Raw genomic sequence first — 22,419 nt, forward strand, 5'->3', positions numbered from 1 at the left:
CTGAATTAAAAATAATTGGAAAATGATGAAATTCAGTATCTGTCTGTGACTCTTCAGGGTTGTACTCAAACTAAGCAAAGGTGGTTGGTAGGCAGAGGTGGTGAATCCCAGAAAGGCAGATGAGACATGGGAGTGTCTGGCATAGAGCCTTAGGCAGAGGAGAAGGGGGGTCAGTGTGTTTCTTACAAGTCTGTCTCTGGACCCCCTTTTTCCCTTTTATGTCCAAACTCCCTCTTATATCTCTTTTCAAACTACAGAGTCAATACCTGTTCACTTCCCATTCACATCTTAAGTCACATCCTAGTACTCCATGAAAGCTGCTTTGGACAGTCATCATGGACATTTTAGTTTTTAACCTGCAGGGTCCCACATTCCCTTGTAACTCTGTGCTCCCTTGTTGTGATCCCACACCTCAGAATGTCTTCAGCTCTCTCCACTTGCTCCTAATTCCTTTTAGGCTCCTCTTACTTCCACTGGATGTGTAAGTGTGTCCAGGGATCCATCCTTGGCCCCCTGCTCTCATGTGCACCATCTCTCTGGGTAGTCCTATCTATTCTTCGGTCATGCACTCACCTATCTGTTGACAACTTCCTGATTGATATCCCAAGCCCTGACTTCTGCTGTTAGTTTCAGACATACACCTGACAGCTTCTCCTGGATGTTCCCATGGTGCTTCAGGCTGAACTTGACCAAAACTGAGAACAGCTCTCCACCCAAATCCGCTCTAGTTCTTATTCTTTACCTCAGCTCATGATACCACTCCACTGTCTGCCCAGATATAAGAGCTTGAAACTGAGCATCTTATTTTAATCCTCCTCTTTCTCAAGCCTCATTCCCAGTCCATCACCAAGCCTTCCTCTCCACTCCTGCCTCTTCTCATGTTGGAGTTCAGGCCTGTCTCTTCCTCTGCAAAAGTTTCCATCTAGATTCCCTAGTTTAAGTCTTACCTCCTCCTTTCCTCATATCTACTCTTCATACTACCCCAAGTTATATCTTAAAAACATCTCAGTGACAATGTTATGCCCTTCTTAAAATTGTTAAATGATCCTCCAATGTTTGACACAGATTAAAGATTTCTCCTTTGCCCACCTACCCTGTTTTGAAGTCTGCAGATTGCCTGGACTGTAAGAACTGTCCTTTAGCTCCCTGCTGTTTCTTATTTCTGTATGTTTTTCAGTTTTGTCCTCTCTGCTTGGAATTCCATACTCAAAACCTCTTCCCCAGCTTCCACCCTTACTGACTCCCCTCTCTCCTTTAGACTCAGTGCCAGCTGGGAAGAAGGCTCCTTTTTGCAAGGATGTCTCTTTCCTTGCATCATCACCCTATAAAAGATTGTTCTGTTATCTGAAGGTCTCTCTCTCATAAACGAGTGGCTCTCAAATCTGGCTGGACTTGAAAATCACTTGGGCTTCAGCCCCAGAGATTATTACTCAGTTGGTGTGAAAGGGGACCAGAGATTCCTTAAAAAACAAACAAACAAAAAAAAACCCTCAGGGATTCTAATGTTCACCTGAGAACCACTGTCCTAGACCATGAGCTCCCTGAGGACAGATTGTGTTATTCATATTTGTGTCACCATGACTAGCACAAGGTAGATCACATTGTCAGAGCTCAGTGAAGCCTTGCTAATGTTTATTAACAGATGATTCTGCTGGTCCTAGGCTCAATCCCTTCCTCCCTTGGCCCTAAAAGCAGATCTGCAAACCAACCTGGAGAATCACTTGGAGAGCTTTAGAAAAAAAAAACAAAAACACCAATTCTGGGTCCCATCCTCAGAGATTCTGATGATTAAATGTGTAGGTGCCAAAATCTATAAGAAGCTCTCCAAGTGCTGGTTTGGGGCAGTCAGGTTCCAAACTCATCTTTAGCATCACCTACTTCAGGAAGCCTTCTTGAGTGTTTACTTCCTTTTCCCACCCTCCTGGCTGCCCCACACTATGAGATGGAGTAAGGGCCCTTCCTCTGTTGAACTTTATCACTCTTCCCTCCATGCTCACACTGTGTGTAGAGAATTTGTTTATATGTCTGGATCTTCCAGTCTCTCCTTTCTGGCAGACTGTGACTTCTTCCTATTTGAATACACAGTGGTTAGGGCAGCACCTAACACCTACCGTGTTTCCCCGAAAATAAGACATTCTCCAAAAATAAGACCTAGCGTATGGAAAGATAAGACATCCCCTGAAAATAAGAGCTAGCGCAACTTGGGGAGAAAAAATTAATACAAGACACTTATTTTCGGGAAAACAGGGTACTAAGCACTCAGAAAAGATGAGCTGAATAAAAAACAAAGAAGAGACAGTATAGATGCTCCATGGCCTCCCTGGTTGCCCACCTGCCCTTAATGTGGTAACGTCCCAATACTGTATCTTTAGCTCAGTCAAAAGCACATCTGTTTTCTATTTACTTAACCTTTCCTCTGTGGCATCCCAGCTGCTAATGTGGAGCTGGAATGCTTCAACCATGCCTAGTGTCTGTCTTGAGAATTAAATAAGTTAATGTATGTAAAGACACTGATCAGCTCCTGGCGAGTGGAAGGAGTGTTACCTCTTGTTGCTGTTATTGCTTATGCCTTCTGCATTTGCACCCCAGCTTTAAAATGCCCCTGCTGGGCACTCAACTTCTCCTGCTGCCTTCTATGCAGAGTCCTCCCAGGCTGTGCACTGAACAGAAAAGACTCTCACCTGCTCCCTCACCACGTCCAGTCTCAAGCATTTAGAAGGCTAGAGGAGCCTCCAGCTCTTGCTTCCTTCTACTTGAATTGAAAATCAGTTTTCTTATCAATAAACAGAAAGTCAGTGTGCAACATTTTCTTACTTGGGGTTCATGAACTCTAGACTGACCCCTGCTGAGTGCCAGGGGTGACTCACCATGGTGCTTGGGCAATGGCTCTTCCTTAGGTTTGGCTACAAGGAATTGTGTGTGGCTGTACACACGGGCAGGAATACCGGACAGCTTTGTGTGTGGCTAAGTGTATTAGCTTCCTAAGGCTTCCAAAACAAATTACTCCCAACAGAGAGGCTTAGAACAACAGGAATTTATCCTCTCACAGTCTGGAGGTTGGAAGCCCAAAATTTAAGTGCAGGTAGGGCCATGCTTCCTCCATAGGCTCAAGAGGAGGATCCTTCTTTCCATTGTGCTCCTTGGCTTATAAATATAATACATCACTCCAAACTCCACCTCTGTCTCTGTGTCCAAACCTTCCTCTCCTTTCTCTTATAAAGATTTAGGCTCAGCCCTGGCCAGTTTGGCTTTGTGGATTGAGCATCAGCCTGCAGACTGAAGGGTCCTAGGTTCAATTCCAGTCAAGGCCACATGCCCGGGTTGCGGGCTCGAACCCCAGTAGGGGGCGTGCAGGAGGCAGCCAAACTGATTCTCTCTCATCATCACTGATTCTAATTCTCCCTTTTCCTTCCTCTCAAAAATCAATAAAAATATATATTTTTTAAATTTAGGCTCACCTTAAATCCAGAATGATTTCACTTTAAGGTCTCTAATTAATTACATCTACAAAGACCCTAATTTCAAAAAAGATCACTTTCGGAGGTTCAGATAGACAAAAATTTGGGGTAGGGAGACACTCTTCAATCCATTCCACCATGATAGTATTCAGTGAGGTAAGAAAGGTACATTCATTGTTTTCTAATAACAAGGGCCAAGGTGAACTTCTCTGAGAAAGTTTGCTTATTTCTCAATTTCTGCCCCCTGCTCTGAAAGAGTTTCACACAATTTACAGTAAACACACGGTGCAGAAGTGCTGAACCATTAAAAAGGAAAGGCTTAAGTCGGTTAATAAACAGGAAGATAAAAGGGTCATGACATCCAGAAACATAAGCCGTGGAAAGCTCTGATTCATGAGTCTCTTAGAAGTCTGATGGCCCCTGACCGGCTATATCTCTCACACTTTTGATTCCATCAGAAGGAGGGAGATGAACTGTCCCCAGGTCCTGAGTATAGTAAGAAACTTTTCTGATGGGAACTAGAATTTTAGAAAACCATAGAGACCTTCCTGAGACAAATGGCTCCTGCTAAAAGCTGAGGCATAGTGTTAATTTTCCATCATTTGAAGGCAATTATAGCATGTAGCAGGGAGATCTGGGTCCAGGTAAATAGCTTTGTGATATAAAGATAAAATGCAGACAAGTTTAAAGGGTTAGTACTTTACAGGCGCCTTGGGTGGGGTCACATTTATTGTCAGTTGCTGTGTTCACTTCATAAACACTGTCTCCACTCAGGCTCATTAGTGTAGTTCAAGTGACATCTAGGCAGGAGGCACAGAGATAAGCCAAACATGTCTCCTGACCACAGGGAGCCAGGGTCCAGCAGAGAGGCCATCGGGAGCAGAGACTAGACAAATTACAGAGGAGTCACCGAGAAGTATTCAAAAGGCAGATCCTCGCTGAAATTCCTCCCTAGGACTCTGGATCTCAAACCCTCAGGCTGTAGCAGGTTCACATTTTTATGTTACCTGCTTTCTGTTGGACAAAAAATAAATGTAATTCTTTTATATTTACTTTTTTTCCCACTGGACCCCCCATTGTCTGATGTCAAAAGCTTGTTAGGATCATGTTCAGACACATCAGCAGCCGTCTGTGATTTTTCTCAGACATGTCGGACTTAAACACTGTCAGTTTCACTGTTGTTCCAACCCCAGTTGCTGATCCTCTGCGCTGATCTAGACCGGGCATTCACACAGCAACCATGTGGGCCGCAGTGCCGGTGGGAGAGCTGTGGTCCCCATCCTCCTCAATCCCCGCTCTGGGCTGCTATGTAATGAGATGCCAAGGTTCCTGGCTCCATGGTGCCATCTCTGAGATGTCACTGAGTCTCCATTCTCTGCTATAGCTTCAGCTCTGTCTCAGCCACTCTGTGCCCTGGTCAACAGCTGGTGTGGGGCTCAGGGACTCTCTGTGATCTCTCTCCACTCTGTGCTGGGACCACAAGAAATATGGGGGCTTCTTTCTCCCCCTCCCTCAAGGACACATTCATGCCTCCAATACCACTCCTTGTTGCTGCACTGTGGTGGCTCGGGGGCCACCTTTCTGACCTACCTGGGAAGTGTGGAGGACAGGTTACTGTCAATGCTAAGACCCCCAGCTTAAGGAGAGAGTCTGCTTCTCTCCCTGGGACTTGGCCTCAGGAGGCAGAAGGGCAACTCCTTGCAGATTCACAGGGAAAGGTTAAGAGTACACAACTCACAGCTCCATTTACTAATGGTGGGACTCTGGCAAGTCACTAAAGAGGTCACTGAATCTCTCTGTCTTAACTCCTTGTCTGTAAAATGAGGATTAGATAGTGCTACTTCATGGATTTAAATATAACTACAGGTTTTTGTTGTTGTTGTTTTAGTTTAAAATGTAAGGATTTGCCATCTTTATTTCCAAAGGCCTTTGATGACAGTCCCCATCAACGCTGAGACCTTGTTTCATAGTCCAAGTGGGGATGGCTATGGGTTAAGTTCCTGGAGGGAAAATCGAGTTGTGTTCCCTTTATTAAAAAGTCTCCAGGAATCCTGGTTGGGGAGGCCTGGGGAGAAGCGTGGCCTGGTGGTGGCTGTATCTCTGCGTTTGCACCCCATGTAGGACTCAGGAATCGACATCGGGGACATTACTGCAAGGAAGGCTTTGAGGAAGCAGCTGCAGTGCAAGACCTTCCGGTGGTACCTGGTCAGCGTGTACCCAGAGATGAGGATGTATTCAGACATCATCGCCTACGGGGTGGTAAGAAGCCAGCCCCTTGGGATTCCATTCAGTCACAGACAGAGAACAAGACTAGAGAGATGCTAGTTTCTAGAGTTGTGTGCAAGGCAGCCTTTGCTTTCATAGCCCAAACCTACCCAGTCCCTTAGAAGAGGCACTTAGTCGCTTCTGCTAGGCCTATGCAATTCAGCTCTGGCACAAACCTGCATATTCCACTTGATAAAACAAAAACCTACAGTTAGGTTAAGATCCCAAGGCCACATGACAAACACCCGTTGCTCCCCAGGAGTGGGTGCCTAAGGACCTATCAACCAGCCTCCATGACTCTGCTCACACACAAAGCCTCCTGAAGGGAGTTCTGGGAAATATAACCTTGAGTTTGCTGTATTTTGAGAGGGGGTAGGGGGGTTTGTACTGCTCATTGATTGGTCCCCCTGTTGGATGCAGCAGGATGGACGGTCAGAGCACAGGCAGACCTGATTCCAGTCTTAACCAGCACACTCCCTAGTCAAGTGTCTTAATGTCTATGGGCTTCAATTTTTTCATACAGTAAAGGGATAAAAGAAAGTCTAAGATATATAAATATATATATTTTTTTATCTAAGGATAAAATACTATTCTTCCAATATCCCAGGACCATAAAATCCTTATGGTATTTTAAATGATCCCTAATTGATTTTGGGCTATCTCACCTGATTTTTGCTGACTGAACAAACACATAGTTTTTCTACTGATAGTTAAGTGCTACCTACCTTACCCCATGTTACAGATGAGGAAACAGAGATGCAAAATGACTTGCCCAAATTGACACAGGTAATCAATAATAATACTGAGTCTGAAACATCAGCTGCTGATATCACTGCAATTCCTCTCTTTGAAGAGTGTCCCCTCAGACCTCTCTGATATTCCAGGACAGAAAGTTGAAGGTAAACTAAGACCCTCTCCCTTTGATGGTGACCTGTTGTCAGAACTGAGTTCTGCCTTGATAGAAACATGATGGGTTCAGCATATGCCTGGGAGGGGAGGAATCCTTGTGGGAGAATGGCCTCAGTGTGCTCTGTGGGCCTCCCAATCTAACATCCTTGGATTCTTACGGAAACAGAGCTGAGATCCCAGGAGCTCCTCTTCCTACCTCCTACAGGATCTCTGTTGTCCTGGAGACCAGCCCGTAGGAGGGGGCAGATCCTCCCACAAGAGTTGCCATGGGCATGGTTGGCATGTCTTCAGAGAACCACCCAGGGGCCTCTTGCCTCTCTACTCTCAGGCTGTTCTAATTCCAACATCAGGATACTCAGCAGGTGCTGCCCAGCAGTTACCTGAGACTCCAGATCCTGTCATCACCATGGAAACACATTAAAGTTTATGAGGTGCCCATTAGCCCTGCCTCCCTCCCCAGAACAATTCTGAGGACACAGTTGCTACTGGTGCTCTCACACTGCCCACACCACGTTACATGTGCTGCTTGCCTATTGTTGGATCCCATCCAAAAAGGACATTTAGGCAAATATGACTTCAGAGAAACAATTGGCCCAAAACCTCTGTGAGCCAGGCCAAACAGTAGTAGCCAAACTCAGCCAAATATGCAGGGAAAGCAGTAACAGTGGAGGTGTGTGCATGCAGCCATTGCAGTTCTGGGTCTTGGCCAAGAGCATTCTTGTCTTCCAAGCAAAAGTGTCCCCTCTTACAAACACATACAGCAGGTTGACCATGAAACCCTCTCAGTGCTACACCCACCCAGTTCTTGGAGCTGACAGAGGCCTCTGACCCCTATATGCTCATCTGCCAGACACTGTTTAGGACCCTGCCAGCCTCCCTCCATTCCTGCCTCCTCCACAGGCTGGGCTCTGACATGAGCAGAGACACGCTTGCTTGTCAAGGAACATAATGAGCCCTCAGTGGGGGCAATAGGGTGAAAATTGGAGAGACTGGATGCAGCCGCAAGAACAAGAGAATTTGCTGGGGCTTAAATGTTCTTCCTGGTAATTTTCTTTTTATTCTGAAATGGAGAGGCCAGATTCTTTTCAGACATAGCATTTCTCATTCCTTTTTCCCTTCCAGCCCATGCCAAACTACCTTGCTCAGGTCAAATAAGCCCCTGGGACTGTCAGTTGGCCACTATCAAGTCTATATATATATCAGGCCATTAATCCACTAATCGGTCCCATTAATGACTCCTGCAGACTGAAGGGCTTTGGACCCGTTGTATGGGCCTGGGTTTCCCCTGGATCGTTGAGCTCCACGTCTAGGAGACAGAGTGGCTTTGGATTTATTCCAGCTCTGCTGCTGAAAGTGGAGATGGAGCAGCACCTGGAAACAGATATGCCCAGCTTCTGAATGTGACTTTGCTACTTAATCACTCCACAATTTGCAAAACCTTAGTCAGATCATTTCAGGGGGCATCTTTCACAGTCTCAGGACTGTCGCCATTTACCTGATGGAAAAACCTTGGACTTCAGAGACAGACAGACTCCAGCTCTGCCACTTGTCCAACTATGACGCCATTCATTTAGAAATGCCATTTAGTTGTACATTTCCATCATTCATTCATTGCACGTGTATTTACTATCTACTATGTACCAGCTGGCTGGTGAGGAAGCCTGAGACCTACTCTGATGACATTAGTAGAGGAGACAGGCAAGAGAAGAAGCAATAAGAATACAGTGTGCTAAGTGCTCCCATAAGACAGGTGGAGGAGCTCGTGAAACATGGAGCCACAGCCTCGCACACAGACTGGGTTAGGAAAGGCTTCCAGAGTGACAGAGAAGCTGAGAGCCAAAGGAAGAAGAAGATTTAGTCAGGCAAAGAGAAGACCAAAGCAGGGCATCCGTGGGAGTAGATTTCAGACAGAGAGGTGAGGCAGAGCTTCTTACTGTACCATACTTCCTTGTTTTGAGGATTAGGTGGGATAATGAGAGCCCATAGATGCAGTCATATAAATTGGTTTCCCAGGAGTTACATTGCATTAACCAAGACCACACAGCTGGAGTCAGGATTCCATCCCAGTCTGTCTCTCCAACTGTGTCAACAGGCCACCTGTTAATGGGAGAGTGATGGCACAGCCAACATGGACTTTATCAAGGGCATCACCCATCCCCTCACTCAGAGGCTGATTTTAAGATCTCAGGGAGAACAAGTCTAACATCAGAAGTCTCTGGTCCTTTCTCTTTGTAGGCACAGTAAGTAGGTCTCACTAATGGTTTCAGTGCTGGGCTTCACATGTGACACCCACAAGTCCCTGGGCTGCGGGAGAAGTCCAGAGTGTTTTCTATGCTCCTCCCACACAGGCCAGCCAAGTAGTTCGTTTATCATGAGGATCTGCTGCATAGACACTTCTGGGGCCCTGCCTAGGGAGCTGGCACGTGTCCATATTTTTTCAGAACCTCCAAACCACAAGTTTAAGCTTGAGCTGCTATCACCCAGTAAAGAAAGGAAGCTCAAAAGAAAATATAATTTGACTCTGTTTCTTGTCCCCGTCAAGAACAGGGTATATGCATAGACCACACATACACCTTTGGTTCTGTTCTATTTCACATCCTTTACTCAGGATCATTGAATGCCTGCACAACCCCTAAGGACTAACAAAGGTCAGCCACTGCCTGCCGCTGGTCTTCCCCAATAGATGACCCACCTGTGGTCCATTGCCCTGGTCCACCCCTGGATGTCTATTTCCAGCCTTCTGTTCTAAACAGAGTGCTTTGATTGCTGAGAAAAACTGTTTAAACTAACTCAAATTAAGGTGGGTAAAGGTGCTGGACACAGGAGCTGAAGAACAGCTGGATGTGGGCACTCGAGCTGGGAAGCCATGAAACCACAACGGTAGCCGGATGATCTCTTGTCTCTAATTCTGTCTGCCTCATGCTTCATCCCCTTCTTGATCAGCTGGGTTTCTCTGCTTGCACATGGCCCAACAGATCCCCCACTCCCAGATCCTAGTGGCCACCACATTTGTCCTGTTGATTGTCTTGTGTTTGTAGGTAGGGTAAGAATGACCTCTCTTCTCCTGCTCCCACCTGGCCCTCTTCTCTCTTATTCACCTGGAAAATACCCCACCATGGAGAACTCTCATCAACTGGGCCTCCACTGGGGATTGGTCAAATCACTGCTGGATATGCTGGACAGTGAGGGCCTGGTCCCAGGTCCCCGAAACAGCTAGAATGTTGCCCACTTCCCCCAACCCTGAAGAGCAAAAACAGAAGCCTATCCAGAGACCTCTGAAGGCCATGATGCCCCTCTTGTGTGTGTGCTTGCAGGTGGATCTTTTATTATTACCTAGACCTATTCAGCTCTCCAGACCCAGCTTGCTCTTTAACATGTAAATGATTCGCCTTCAAAGGGGCTGGTCTTAACCTTAGCACCTTTGTGCAAAGCAAAAGAGCTTGTTGGTTTCCATAGTACCAGTATTCAAGAGTCTTTGGGCTAATTATGGAAATGGAGCCTGTGTCTGTAGAAAGATTGTTTCTCCTGATTTAATGTATTTGTTTCTCTGTTCCTTTCTCTTTGGTGTGGCCGCCCCTGCCCTGGTGTTCAGCTGCAGAACTCTCTGAAGACCGATTTGTGTCTTGATCAGGGTCCAGACACAGAGAATGTTCCCATTGTGTATATCTGCCATGGAATGACACCCCAGGTGAGTACTTTGAGAGCTCCCTGCACTGCACCAGGGTATCTGGGGGGAAGAATAGTTAAATTCTGTCTTGGGTATCCTGGGCCCCGGGGCCTTGGGGCTTTTCTTTAGGAGGTGTCCCAATGAGCAAAAAGGGAGAGTCGGGCCTGCCTTGCCTGAAAGGAGGCAGGGATGCTGGGATGCCAGGGTTTTTCATTATGGAGAGTGAAGAAGGCCATATCTTTCTAGAAAGGCACCTGCCTCCCCAGGAGAGATGGGTAAATCACAGTTCTCCTCCTGGCAGCCATGCCCCACCCTGGCAGGAGGAAACCCAGGACTCCCCCTAACTCCTGGCACCTGAGAGTCCCTTCAGAGGTCCATTGCATAGCCTCCAGGCTCTGTCCTTTAGTAGGTCACAGCTGGGCCCAAAATGTATAGCCATGAGACGCTTTCTAGCACTTAGCACATTCTTCTGGTGGACAGGGAAGAGCAGCTACCAGGAAAATAAGTTATCCCTGAAAAATTTCCCATCATAGCTTCAGCTACTCAGAGAGGATGTTGAGGACACAGGCCAGAGAAATGGTTTATTCAACAAAGTGTAATGAGCAATCATTGAAGGAGAACTCCATAGGCTAACTGTTCCCACTTGACAACACTTTCAAAGTTTACCTATCTTACCTCCAGAAGTGCCCAATGATTTTAAAAAAGACATTTTAGTATAGAAGATATGTATATTTGTGTAATTACAAGTTACTATTTAAAAGAGTTGTATTTAAAAGAGTTAGTATTTAAATACACAACCAAAGGATGTTTTTATGTGCCCCTCAATGTAATGTAGTGGGACTTCCCCACATTGTCCATGGTTATCTCCACCACCTCGTCTGTTCTGTTGCTCAACTGCTGTGACATCTCTGGTCAACCCAGGTCAGCATGTCACACTGTGCCCACACCACTCAATATGGCAGCTCATTCTTCATTATTACAATGGTGTGACATTTATAATGGGTGACTATTTTATGTAAATCTTATATCTATCAAGATGTAACAGAGTGTATAGAAACTCTCTTTCTGGCCTGCAAATGGTCACCTTCTCAGTATGTCCTCACATGGCAAGGAGAGAATGAGTGAGCTCTCTTGTGTCCCTTCTTAAAATGACACTAATCCTATCAGATCAGGGCTCTACCTTTATGATATCATTTAACCTTAACTTGAAGATTTGGAAAATTCTCAGCCTATCAATATATGCAACCATTTGGTTAAGAGATCATGGGTGGGACTTATGGACTTACTCAGCCATTGCAGCAGCAGAAGCCAGAGATAGAGGTGAGGTTATATAAGTCAGTTTGAACTAATGAGACAGTGAGACTGGATGAAGGAAGGCTGTTGGACTTGTTCAAGTCTGTAAGATGGGACCATGGAGCTGTTCAGTTGTGAGCAGGCACCATTCCTGATTATCACCTCACCTGTCTCTGGGCCTTTATTTTGTTTTACTCTCTTATTGAAATATAATGTTACTCTCCAGTCCAGAGTGTATAGCTCAATGAATCTCTACATTTGTAGACACTGTGCCGTCACCATCTTCCCACTGGGCTTCCTCCTCCCTCCTCTTGGTCAGTACCTCCACCCAAAAGTAACAACAATTTTAATTTCCAGCATTGCTGGATCCTTGTATCTGGGCCTGTCTTCTTGTTGGCAAACAAGGAAACTGGACTGGCCACCTCCAGGCCCAGCTCCACCATCTCTGACAATCTGTTGACTTTGAATTCTTTTCTTCTGAACTTCACTTGGTCTGGGAATCTGTGAGTTTGTCCTGTGCTTGAGAGGAATTTGGGGAGCTGCCTGCCCTGAATGCTTTGTAAATCAGCATCCTGATGTGAGCTATAGCAAGTCTCAAATGCTTGGTCCCCATCCCCCTTCCTCAAAGCCACAATAGCCTCATGTAACTGGGCCTCCAAGGGAACACTGAGTCCTACTGCCCTCTCCCACCTGGCCCACAGCCAAGGGGCAGAGCTGTCAGTACCCAGAGGTAAGGAGGCTTAAAACCAGCCTCAGATCACTTCCTAGGGAGGTACAGGGACTCTGCTGCGACAGGAATTTGTTGAGTCTGGCCTGCCTAGTGAGCTGGGAAAGCCAAAGAGGCCTGGGTCATCCTGGAGATGGGCTGTGTGTTCTTGCCAGATTTCCTAGAACATTTGTAGCAAAGAACCACAGACTGGGTGGCTTGAACAACAGAATTGTATTGTCTCACGGTGCCAGAGGGCCAGAAGTTTATGATCAAGGTATCATTAGGGCCATGTCCCTCTAAAGGCACTAGGGAAGTTTCTGTTCCACTCTCTGGGAGTTCCCTGGCTTGTGGCAGCATCACTCCAGCTTCACATGGTGCTGTTCTCCTTGTGTGCATGTCTGTGCCCAAATTCCCCCCTTTCATAAGGATGCCGGTCATATTGATTAGGGGCTTACCTTATCAATTAGGTTGTCTTAACTAATGACATCTGCAACAACCTTATTTCCAAATAAGATCACATTTGGAGGTAGCGGGTTAGGACTTCCACCTAGGAAATTTGGAGGTACACTATTCAAAGCACAGCACCCCCAGAGGAGAAGAATGTGACTGGAAATCTGGCTTTCATGCCCTGGCTGAGAAGCGCTTCCTATGACCTCCTCTCTCATTTCTGTGGCCAGAGCTCGTCACGTGGCCATGCTTAACAGCAGAGAACGTGGGAAGTTATGGGTTCCTGCATGCCCAAGAAGCCTGGTCTCTACACATGACTTTAAGTATTTTCTAAATCAACTCCACCTCTGATAAGTAAGAAAACAAGATAATGGCATCTGGGATTTGAACTGGCCTGCCTTAGGTCACACCACACAGTTCCTGGCAAAAACAGGACCAGGAAGGATGCCTATATTTTGACTTCCAGTTTTTCCTTCAGTTTTATTCATTGACTGTATGAGAACTTGTCTTTCAGGAAGTCCTCATATTTTAGAAAGTTTCATTTCCCCTGAAGAATAAATTGGTCTAGTGATAGGAATTTTTTTTTTTTTTAGAGCAACTTGTCACATGGCCCACTACAGGCCCAAAGACACCAGGGACCTAGGGCTAGAAAGTGGGGCAGAGTTCTCATGTGTGTCTAAACCCTTTGAGAAATTCTGCTTAAATTTTGTTTAAAAAGTTCACTCTGATATAGTTGTGATATACCCAGATCTCAAGGAAGGCCCTGGGTAGGAGAAAGGTATTATATAACTAACCAAATTGGTGAGGGGAAGCTGATAGAAAGCATACTAATTAATTAATGAGTAAATGTAGCCATTTTATTTAAATTAGCAGCAAATTTCAAGCAGTCCCCAAAATAACTGAGAATATTAGTCCTAATTAATGTGTCAGTTGGAAAATTTCTGCTGGGAAAAATATAATAATGGGGTCTCCCTACAGATTCTCTATTCACTCGTTCACTCACTCATTTATTTGCTCATTCAAGAAACATGCACTGAGTATTATTTTATGCCAAGAATTGTGACAAAGGCAGCTTTTCCCAGGCCCGTGGTCTGGAGAGGGAGGCAGATCCTTAGATCATTAAAGTTTATGCAGTGCAACCACTTGCAACCTACTGCCCCAAACCACCTTCTCAGCCCATCAAAGAAGAGACTGTGGGACAATACCATGTCTAGGGACTCCTCTCATTCTTTCTGCCTAAATCTTCTGGACCATAACGACTTGGGAGAAAAAGACAGTGCTTTTCCTAGGGGAAGGTGAATTCTTGGCTATAGAAGAAGGAAGATGAAAGGAACTTGAATTCCTTGTAAAGTTTCTGGAGTAGGGATGCTGCCACGTTTTTTGCTTCAGGCAGTGCTTTTTGACTCAAGGGATAAAGATGAGAGCTGAGTTGAAAGAAGTATTCTGTTTTTACCCATGTTAGATCAGGTAGTGTGCTTAATAAAAGTAAGAAAAGTGTGGAATTGTAGGTGGACTTCGGTACCTTTGCTTTGTGAATGTTTTTTTCTTTTTCATTTGTTAAAGTTCTTACTTGGAGAGAGAGAGAGAGAGAGAGAGAGAGAGAGAGAGAGAGAGAGAGAGAGAGAGAGATGAACAAACTTGCTTATTTCTTTGTCTGAATGCTACTTCTCTAGGAACTGCCATCCCCACATGGGGTCATAATGCCACCATCACCCCTCCCCTACTTGGCAATTATCCGGCGGCCATGCATGGGACGTCAGAGGCCTCTCATGGGTTCTATTTGAATCTCCAGATGTTTCAAGTCACATCTCAGAGACAATTGAAAAGGTTTTACTTGGTGGGCCAAGAATTTAAATCGCCAGCCCCTTCCTTGCGGCCTTTGGGAGCTTTCCCCACTTCTCTGTGATTTTTGTTTATAAATAAACTAGAGAGCCAGGCACTGAGTGGCTGTGAGGTTTTATAAAACCTCCCAGAGTTTACTTCTTTGCTCTGATGGGATGAAACTGTGCCCTCCACAACTTCTTGTGTGGAGCTGTATTGCCCTGGTGCCTGCTGACGAAATTTGGCTGGAACCCCCACCCCCACCCCTACCCCCACCTTTGTACTATTTGGGGACTAATCCAGATAGAGTTACTTGGATCTTTTTTTTTACTGGCCTTTACGCTATAGGCTCCCATCATTCCCAGGGGCCATCATCCCCTCAAGATGCAGAGCAAGGGGTGCAGAGCAAGGTGATGCAGTGGTTGCCCAGCCCTGGCCCTGCTCTTTGCCCTCCCCCTGGGCAGCAGTCAGTCAGCTCCTCCTGGTCACATTTCCACTTTCACAGTGCAGGCTGGATGTTTGAGGGGCAGTTCTTGCTCCAGAGGACCCAGGACAGTGACAGGGCACTCACCAGCTTGGGGTCAGGCAAGTTCTGAAGCTCTCCCAGTTCTGCCCACACCCCCTTGTGATTGGGACAAGTGCCTTAATCTCGCTAGTGCCTGTGGATGGGGTGCTCACCCGGGTAATTTCTCACCTGCTTTTGGAAAGCACCCCATTTCCATGTCCCTTTTGGTAGCTGCACACGGAGCAGAGCCGGTGGCCCCAGTGCATCACTCAGCAGGGAGTGCAGGTCCAGGGAGGGAGAGGACGGATGTGTTGGGCACACAGATGTTGGTGCTGCAGGGGTAACCTCTTTCACCGAGTGATGGTGAACTCTGGGCTGCTCCCCGAGCATCAGGGCTAAAAAAAGGAGCTGCCTGATTTGTTATTCATTCCACATGATATGTTCTTCACGTCACATCCAAACTCTGCAATTAGAGTGGCAAGTGGTGAGATTTGCCTGACTTTTATTAAGCTCCCACAGGCTGGGAAGAGGCGGCTGTTAGAAGCATCACAGTGGGCCAACACTGGGGAAGATGGCCCCGGCTCATTACCCAGAGGGAGACTGAGCCCTCCACTCACCATTCTTTGGAGAGCTTTGCTTCTGGCAGGGGAGCTAAATTCAGATCTTGACTTAGCTCTGTTCTCTCTGACTACTTACTCCACTTCTCTGGGTCTCAGCTTCGTAGTCAGGAAGATGGCATGGGTGCTGAGACTTAAGTAAAATGACACACCCACGCGTGCCCAGCACCAAGCCTGGCACAGCATTGGGCTCAGCGATATTAGTTTCTTGTTCTAATGAGGGCAGCCTCTCAGCCCTTTGTGAGAGCTTGCTAGTCTGCCTGAAGATAATAATACTGACAACCGCTTACACTTGTTTTCTTCCTGTTCCTAAGCATCTTTCTAAATGCTTTGGTGAATACTCTCAGCAGCTCTGGGAAATAGGTACTGCTCTTACCCACGAGGACAGTGGAGAAAATTGGGTTTCGGGGCACTTAGGTAACTTGCTCAGGGCCACAAACTTATCAAGTGGGAGGACCTGGTTGCCTGAGTACAGAGACCATGCTCAAAGCCATGGCTCTCGCTGCCTCCCTGGTTTCATTAAATCCTGGGCCTCTGCTCCCAGGACATTCACTGGATGGAGACAGGACAATAAACCGCGGCAGTGGGGAATGATGAGGGCTGGATCCCTAGGAGGGGTCAGAGCACACTTGCTGAATGGACAAAGCCTGCCATGACAGGTCGGGGGAGGGTGTAGCTGATGTAGCCAACCACCAGGCATGCTCTTCTGCTTAGGACCTAAGAAAGCTCAGTCTAATTTGCAGTCTTTTCCCTGAAAGATCTTATGGCAGGTTCCCGAGACTGGGCTGAAGGAGATTTGAAAAATACTACCCTATCGACACTGCCCTTCCCATCCACCCTGGGCCAGGACTCAGCACAGGCGGGTCAGCTCTCTCGTGATTCACGAGGGTGGTCTGCACGTGCCTCTTGCCTTTGGGGTCTGTATCTCCTCCTTTAGACCCAGTATCTTCTTTCATGGAGCCCCGGGGATGGGAGCCTGAGCTATGTGCCCTCCCCCACTGGGATGGAAGCAGATCCCGGGGCCAGGTGCTATGGGCAGTTAGGCAGGAATGAGGGCACCTCCTTCCATCAGGGCCTCTCCTGACACCAAGGATTGCTGCCACACAGGCTGGCCTGCCTTTTTATTTACCCAACTCCCAGGTAAGAGAATTCCCCAGCCTCCAAGAGTTCTCCTAGGGGCAGGGCCACATTGACTGACACCCCCCACACACACACACCTACAGAGCTTTCTGTAACTCACTCTCCACTCAAGATGGTCTGGAAAAACTGCCTCCAGGCAAGCCCAGGGTAAGAGCAGTGAGCCAGTGAGAGAGTATTCATTGTAACATTGTGTCTTAGGGGAGAGTCCTCTCTTGAACAGTGTAGGTACAGTGCCCGTCCCCACCAAAGTACCTCCTCTTTTATCTACTTGGAGCAGGAAGTGGGAAGGTTTCCTCAAAGTCTACGAGGGGGGGCTCCGCAGCACAGAGCACAATCCCTCAAGAAGTGGGCTGTGCTATTCGCTCCCCTGGCTGCTGTTTCTCACTAGGGAGTCTGTGACATTTAGGGTGGGGCAGTTCTTCGTTGTGAGGGACTGTCCTACTCGCTGCAAGGTGTTTAGCATCCCAGGACCCAGACCAGCCGTAGTGTCCATGAGGGACCCAGACATTCCCACGCATTTCCAAAGGTGCCCTGGAGGAGGTGGTACCACCCCTCGCTGAGAATGTGACAACCAATGCACCTACGAAACAGGATCTGGGATTTGGGAGTGGCTGATGGCTTGGAGGGGGAACGTCTGAATGGAGTTTCTATCAGGGCCGTTTAAGGATGTGCTTGTTTATTTCAAGGAAGTTCCTAAGTAGATGTGTTCAGAATATATGATGGGCATAAATGGATTCTTAGATTTGATTTTCCCATCTAACTCCATTGTCACCGCACTGCCTCTGCCCCAGCTGCTGAAATCTGTTTCTCGCTGCGTGTCAGTCCTGCCAGCATAGCACCTTAGCGGAGTCCTTGAGGTTAACACTGTAAGATTAGAAATTTTAGTGGTGCTGGACCCTCTAAATCAATCACCACAACAGCTTTATTTTTTTTTCTTGCTCAGAAATACACCATTAAATGCGGCAACACATGTGCGAGGGCAGGTTGGCTCGGTGAAGGACACACTTAAAAAGAAAATTTTATAACATTTCTTTCTGCAGGAAAAAGGACATGGTGGTCTTAATTCTTGTAGAACTAGGCTACAGGATACATTTACGTCTTTGGCTCCTCGGAATATTCTGGGCTGTTCAGAAGTCATTGAATCATATTTGCCTGCGGCATTATAGATGCTTAATAAATGCCTGTTGGATAAAGGAATGAGTAAATTCATGGCAAAGTAAAGCCTTTTAAGTGGTCACAAGATGGACTGAGCCCGTCTTCCTCTTTTCCATCTTTCCAGGGACGCTAGGGTGGCAAGGTTCGTCCATGATATGTGGGGTGTTGTGGAATGTCTGGGAAGATAGGGTAGCAAGAGCACTTCCATCCAGAGAGGTGAGTGAGGAAGTGGGGTCAGTGAGTGTAGACTCCTCTCCATCCCCCTCCCATTCCACATGTTTTAAAGCTGAGAGAAAGAAGTCAGTAGAGAAGGAGGTCTGGAGAGAATGAAGTGATAGTCTGGGGGTGAAAACGAATGGGCAAGGACAGGAGAGAATGTGGTCCAAGCCCAGTGGGACCTTCTGCCTCTGAGGCCTGGGTGGAGAGAGGTTCGGGAGGAACTGGTTCCCAGGCTGCCTTGCAAGTAGATCCTGAGGGATGTGTTATGTCTGAGGAGAGAAGCTTTAGGAACCCACCGAGGGGAATGGACTTCTGCAGAGGCTGTGCGGGCTGAAGAGAGGGGGTGTAGAGGGGCCAGAAAGAGCTGGAGACAGGAGTTTGTGGTGGGTCTAACTTGCCCAGTTTCCTGATGTTCCTGGTGAGCAATGCAGGGAACGGGTGTGGGGAAAGCCAACGAGGCTGCAGAGGTGAAGTTTACAGATGTCGAACACAGAAAGACTAGGAATTACAGACTTGAAGGAACTGGCAAGGAGTAGTTGAAGGAATTTGGGTGCAGCCTTTCTGGGGACATGGAAGTGCCAGAGGGAGGTGAAAGTGTGGGAGGAAAGGAAGAAAAGGTTGTTATTCCAAAGGCCTTTCTGATGAGCAGGCATTTGGGAAGTGAGGGATTGAGCAGGCAAGGTTCATAGGTTGTTGGGTAAAAGTAGGGAATGAAGGGTGGGACTGCAGGGGCCCAGCAGTTCCAGGCACTAAGAGCTGGGGCCTGCATGTGGGTGGCTACAGTGTCCCTCCCTGGCATAGAAGCCACGGTGCAGGTTAGGTCATTTATTGTCTGCGACCCTGAAGTATTGTCCAGTGGGATGTAGAGGACACTCTGAGCCTGATGCCGAAGACCTTGCTGGATGTGGCAGGGTGGCTGGGACACACTGGGTGAGAAGAACAGAGCGGGCAGAGGGCAGTGGTGTCTGACATCTGAGGCTTAAGGAGAAGGTATTTGTATACGGGGATGGAGGAGCTGAGGTGAATGAAGTAGGGGTGCAACACGGAGAGGAGAGTGTCAGCTCCAATTTGTGTCCCCGATGGCTGAGTCAGCAGATTCAAGGCACACAAAAGTGGCAGTGTCCTCCAGGAAGAGCCATTTCGGCGGGGATAGGAGTCCCTTTTGGTGAGAAAGGGCTGTCCTTGAAAGATACTGTGAGTTTGGTGGGCAGTTTCGGAAGACTCAAAGGAAGGCTCATCAGAGAGGGCAAGCAAGGGAAAATGAGCCAGGGAAAGAGCAAAGCATACCAGGAGTTCGGAGATGTTATGTACACAAGCGGGGCCCATGGGAACTGGGAGGTTGGGAGAAAAGAGGTGGTGGAATCCGGTTGGAGGAACCACTTATCTTTGTACCGCAGCCATTGCAGTCACCTGCGCTTCCCAGCTTTTGTGCTCAGGACAAAGCAACCACTTCCAAAGCTCCTTGTGTCCTCACCATTGAACTGCTTCCCCATCGCGCCCCACTGCATTCAGCCCACGATCCCCAGGGCTCTGGAAGCTCCACCCTGCCAGGGGAAGGGAACAGAGTCCCTGCTGCCAAAGAGAAGAGAAGCTGGGTCACGGTGACTTTGAGAAGTCAGGGCGGCCTTCCTGGAGGAGGTGCTGCACCTGGACCTTAAAGGAAACACAGGATGTGTGGGGTAAAGGCAGAGTGGGAAGAGCTCTTCAGGAGTGGGGGCGCAGGGAGAAGGGGAGGGATCCTTTCTTTCTTTGGTAAGAAGCGAGGTACTGTAGTGGTTGAGAGCTGGGTTTGGAACCAGATGACCTGAGTTCAGTTCCCAGCTCTGCCACTTGCTCCCCATTCATTTACCTCTGTCTAACTCTGTTTCCTCATCTAAAGAGGCAGATCATATTACCCCCCCACACACACACACACTTATTTAGGGTTATTTTGAGGATTAAGTAAGTGTATTTATAAAGCATTTAGCCTCCCTGACATTTAGTAATAGCTCATTATATGGGAAATATTATCATTATTATAATTATTTATGTTATTTTCTTCAATTAGGATGGGGGTGTGGGGAAAGGTTGTAGCAATTTTCTGAGTACCTACACCCTGAACGTTATACTTTACAAACATACCTGTGACATGAACCACCTGCAACTGTACACGTTTGCTACATGCTGAGCTATCCTAAACATACAGTGACTTACGACACATCCATTTATTTAGCTCAAGAGTCTATAGGTCAGCAATCTGGGCTGGCCCTTCCTCTGCCAGTCTCAGCTGGGCTGGCTTGGGCATCGGTAGCCGCTGCCGGTCAGCGTTGAGAGGCTTCCGGAGGTTGGCTGTCAGCTGCAGTGAGGGAACTTCTGGACTTCATCAGCTGACAGGCTCACCCAGGCTGCTTCCCATGATGGTGTGAACGGGGTTTCTAAGGGCAGCAAAAAAGGGCCACTACTACTGCGTGAGTGCTTTCCAGGTCTCTGCTGTGTCGCATTTGCTATGGAAATGTTGCCATTGACCAAAGTAAGTCACCTGGTCAAGCCCAGACTCAGAGGACAGAAAGTAGGTCCTTTGAAACGAGTAATTACATTGCAAAGTGGTTTGCATGCAAAGACGGGGAACTCTGGGACCATTTTTATAATCTATCATAATGCCCTATTACATTCACACTGTATTATTTCATTTACTCGCTCATTCATTCATTTAGTCACCCAAACATATTTATTGAGCACCTACCTTGTGATATGGCAAGAAAAGGAATCCCTAAAAAGAATGTCCTTTAGTTTTCTAGCACTTTCTCTGTCACAGCGCAGCCATATGGCATTGCTCTGAGTCCATAACATCCATAAAGAGGATAGAGAGAGAGAAACATTAATGTGAGAGAAACATCAATCAGCTGCCTCCAGCACTCCTCCTACTGGGGATTGAGCCCAAAACCCCAACATGTGCCCTGACAGGAAATCAAACAGGTGACCTCTTGGTTCATGGGTTGACGCTCAGCTATAAGCCACACCAGCCAGGCTAAGCTCTTCTTAATTCAGTGCAGAATAACAATTGTAATGTGCCAGCAAGACACTGAGCCTCCTCATTGCTCACGGGGCTAGACCTGGCACAGACTGTGTCCTGAAGGTAAATATTAAGAATCTTGTAAAGCAGAGAGGGATCCTGTTCTATCCAAGCTGTTAATCCCTGGGGCTCCCTGGAAAGGTGGTGCCGAAAATACTGGCCCAAACCTGGGGCAGAGAGAAGGAGTCTTAGAGTAAGAGGTATGAAACAGGTACCAGGGAGGGAGCTTGGATGGGCTTCTGAGCTGAAGTTCAGTGTCCCTGGTATAGCTTGTTCACACATTCACTTAATCAACCAATACATTGTGAGTATATGTTTGCATGAAACAGTGGGTTATATAGTATATACAACAGTGAGCAAGACAAGCATGGTCCCTCCCCTCTGGAACTTGGAGCCTAGTGGACAGTGACCAGTGTTAAAAGAACATTACTAAGCTAACACTAACCACCACTAAGTTTGTATGATTCCCTGACAACCCTATGAGGTAGGGACCATCATTGTATCCTGCTTTCATAGAGGAGAACATTGAGAGCATGAATGGCCAAGTAGCTGTCCCTAGTCACACAGCAAATGACTGAGGGTGGGGACTTGAATTAGGCAATTTAGATCCAGAGTCAGTCTCTTGAATCAACCCCCTTCCCTCTGCCCCCACGAGGTCAAGTCCCCTTGGCCTGTAGTTCCCATTTCCCTCATACTTTTCCTTAAGAGCATGCATCCCGTTTTGTGGTTCTATTTTGTGGATTATTTGGTGAGGGAGCAGAGCTAAATGGTCGATTGGTTTAGGCTCCAATATGCTCCAGTAACAGACGACCTCAAAATCCAAGTGGCTTATAGCAACAAACACTTCTGAGTCACGTGACGCGCCCAAGTGTTTCCCCACCTTATCCTCCTCTTGCAGCGCCTTGTCAAAGCAGGCGACAGTCCCAAAGGCATGCTCGTCATCGAAAGCACAGCTCATTTGCCATGCTTTCAGCCTACGGAGTTACTGCAGGCAACAGCTTTGCCAATGGTTTTGCTCCTGCATAACAGAGGTCACCACCTTTCCGGCGTTCAGAGATGGTTCCACAGCACCGAGTTTCTATCCCCAACATCCATGTCCCACAGTGTGAGGCTTGGCACCACTCCTCCTCTAGAATCGATTTCTTCATCATCAGCTTAGAGC

General features: G+C 47.2%; 1 protein-coding gene across 5 annotated transcripts in view; it reads left to right on the forward strand.

The window, feature by feature from the left end:
* The window catches only part of GALNT18 (polypeptide N-acetylgalactosaminyltransferase 18), a 283,370-nt gene that overhangs the window by 241,382 nt on the left and 19,569 nt on the right, over window positions 1-22,419 (forward strand). For all 5 annotated transcript variants that reach the window (XM_045578125.1, XM_045578124.1, XM_036426687.2 and 2 more), the window contains 2 exons: window positions 5,580-5,717; window positions 10,225-10,320. In XM_045578125.1, coding sequence (XP_045434081.1) covers window positions 5,580-5,717; window positions 10,225-10,320 — 234 coding nt within the window. The remainder of the gene's footprint in view (window positions 1-5,579; window positions 5,718-10,224; window positions 10,321-22,419) is intronic.

The sequence above is a fragment of the Pipistrellus kuhlii genome, unplaced genomic scaffold (genome assembly GCF_014108245.1).
Source record: "Pipistrellus kuhlii isolate mPipKuh1 unplaced genomic scaffold, mPipKuh1.p scaffold_m20_p_9, whole genome shotgun sequence".
Taxonomy (NCBI): domain Eukaryota; kingdom Metazoa; phylum Chordata; class Mammalia; order Chiroptera; family Vespertilionidae; genus Pipistrellus; species Pipistrellus kuhlii.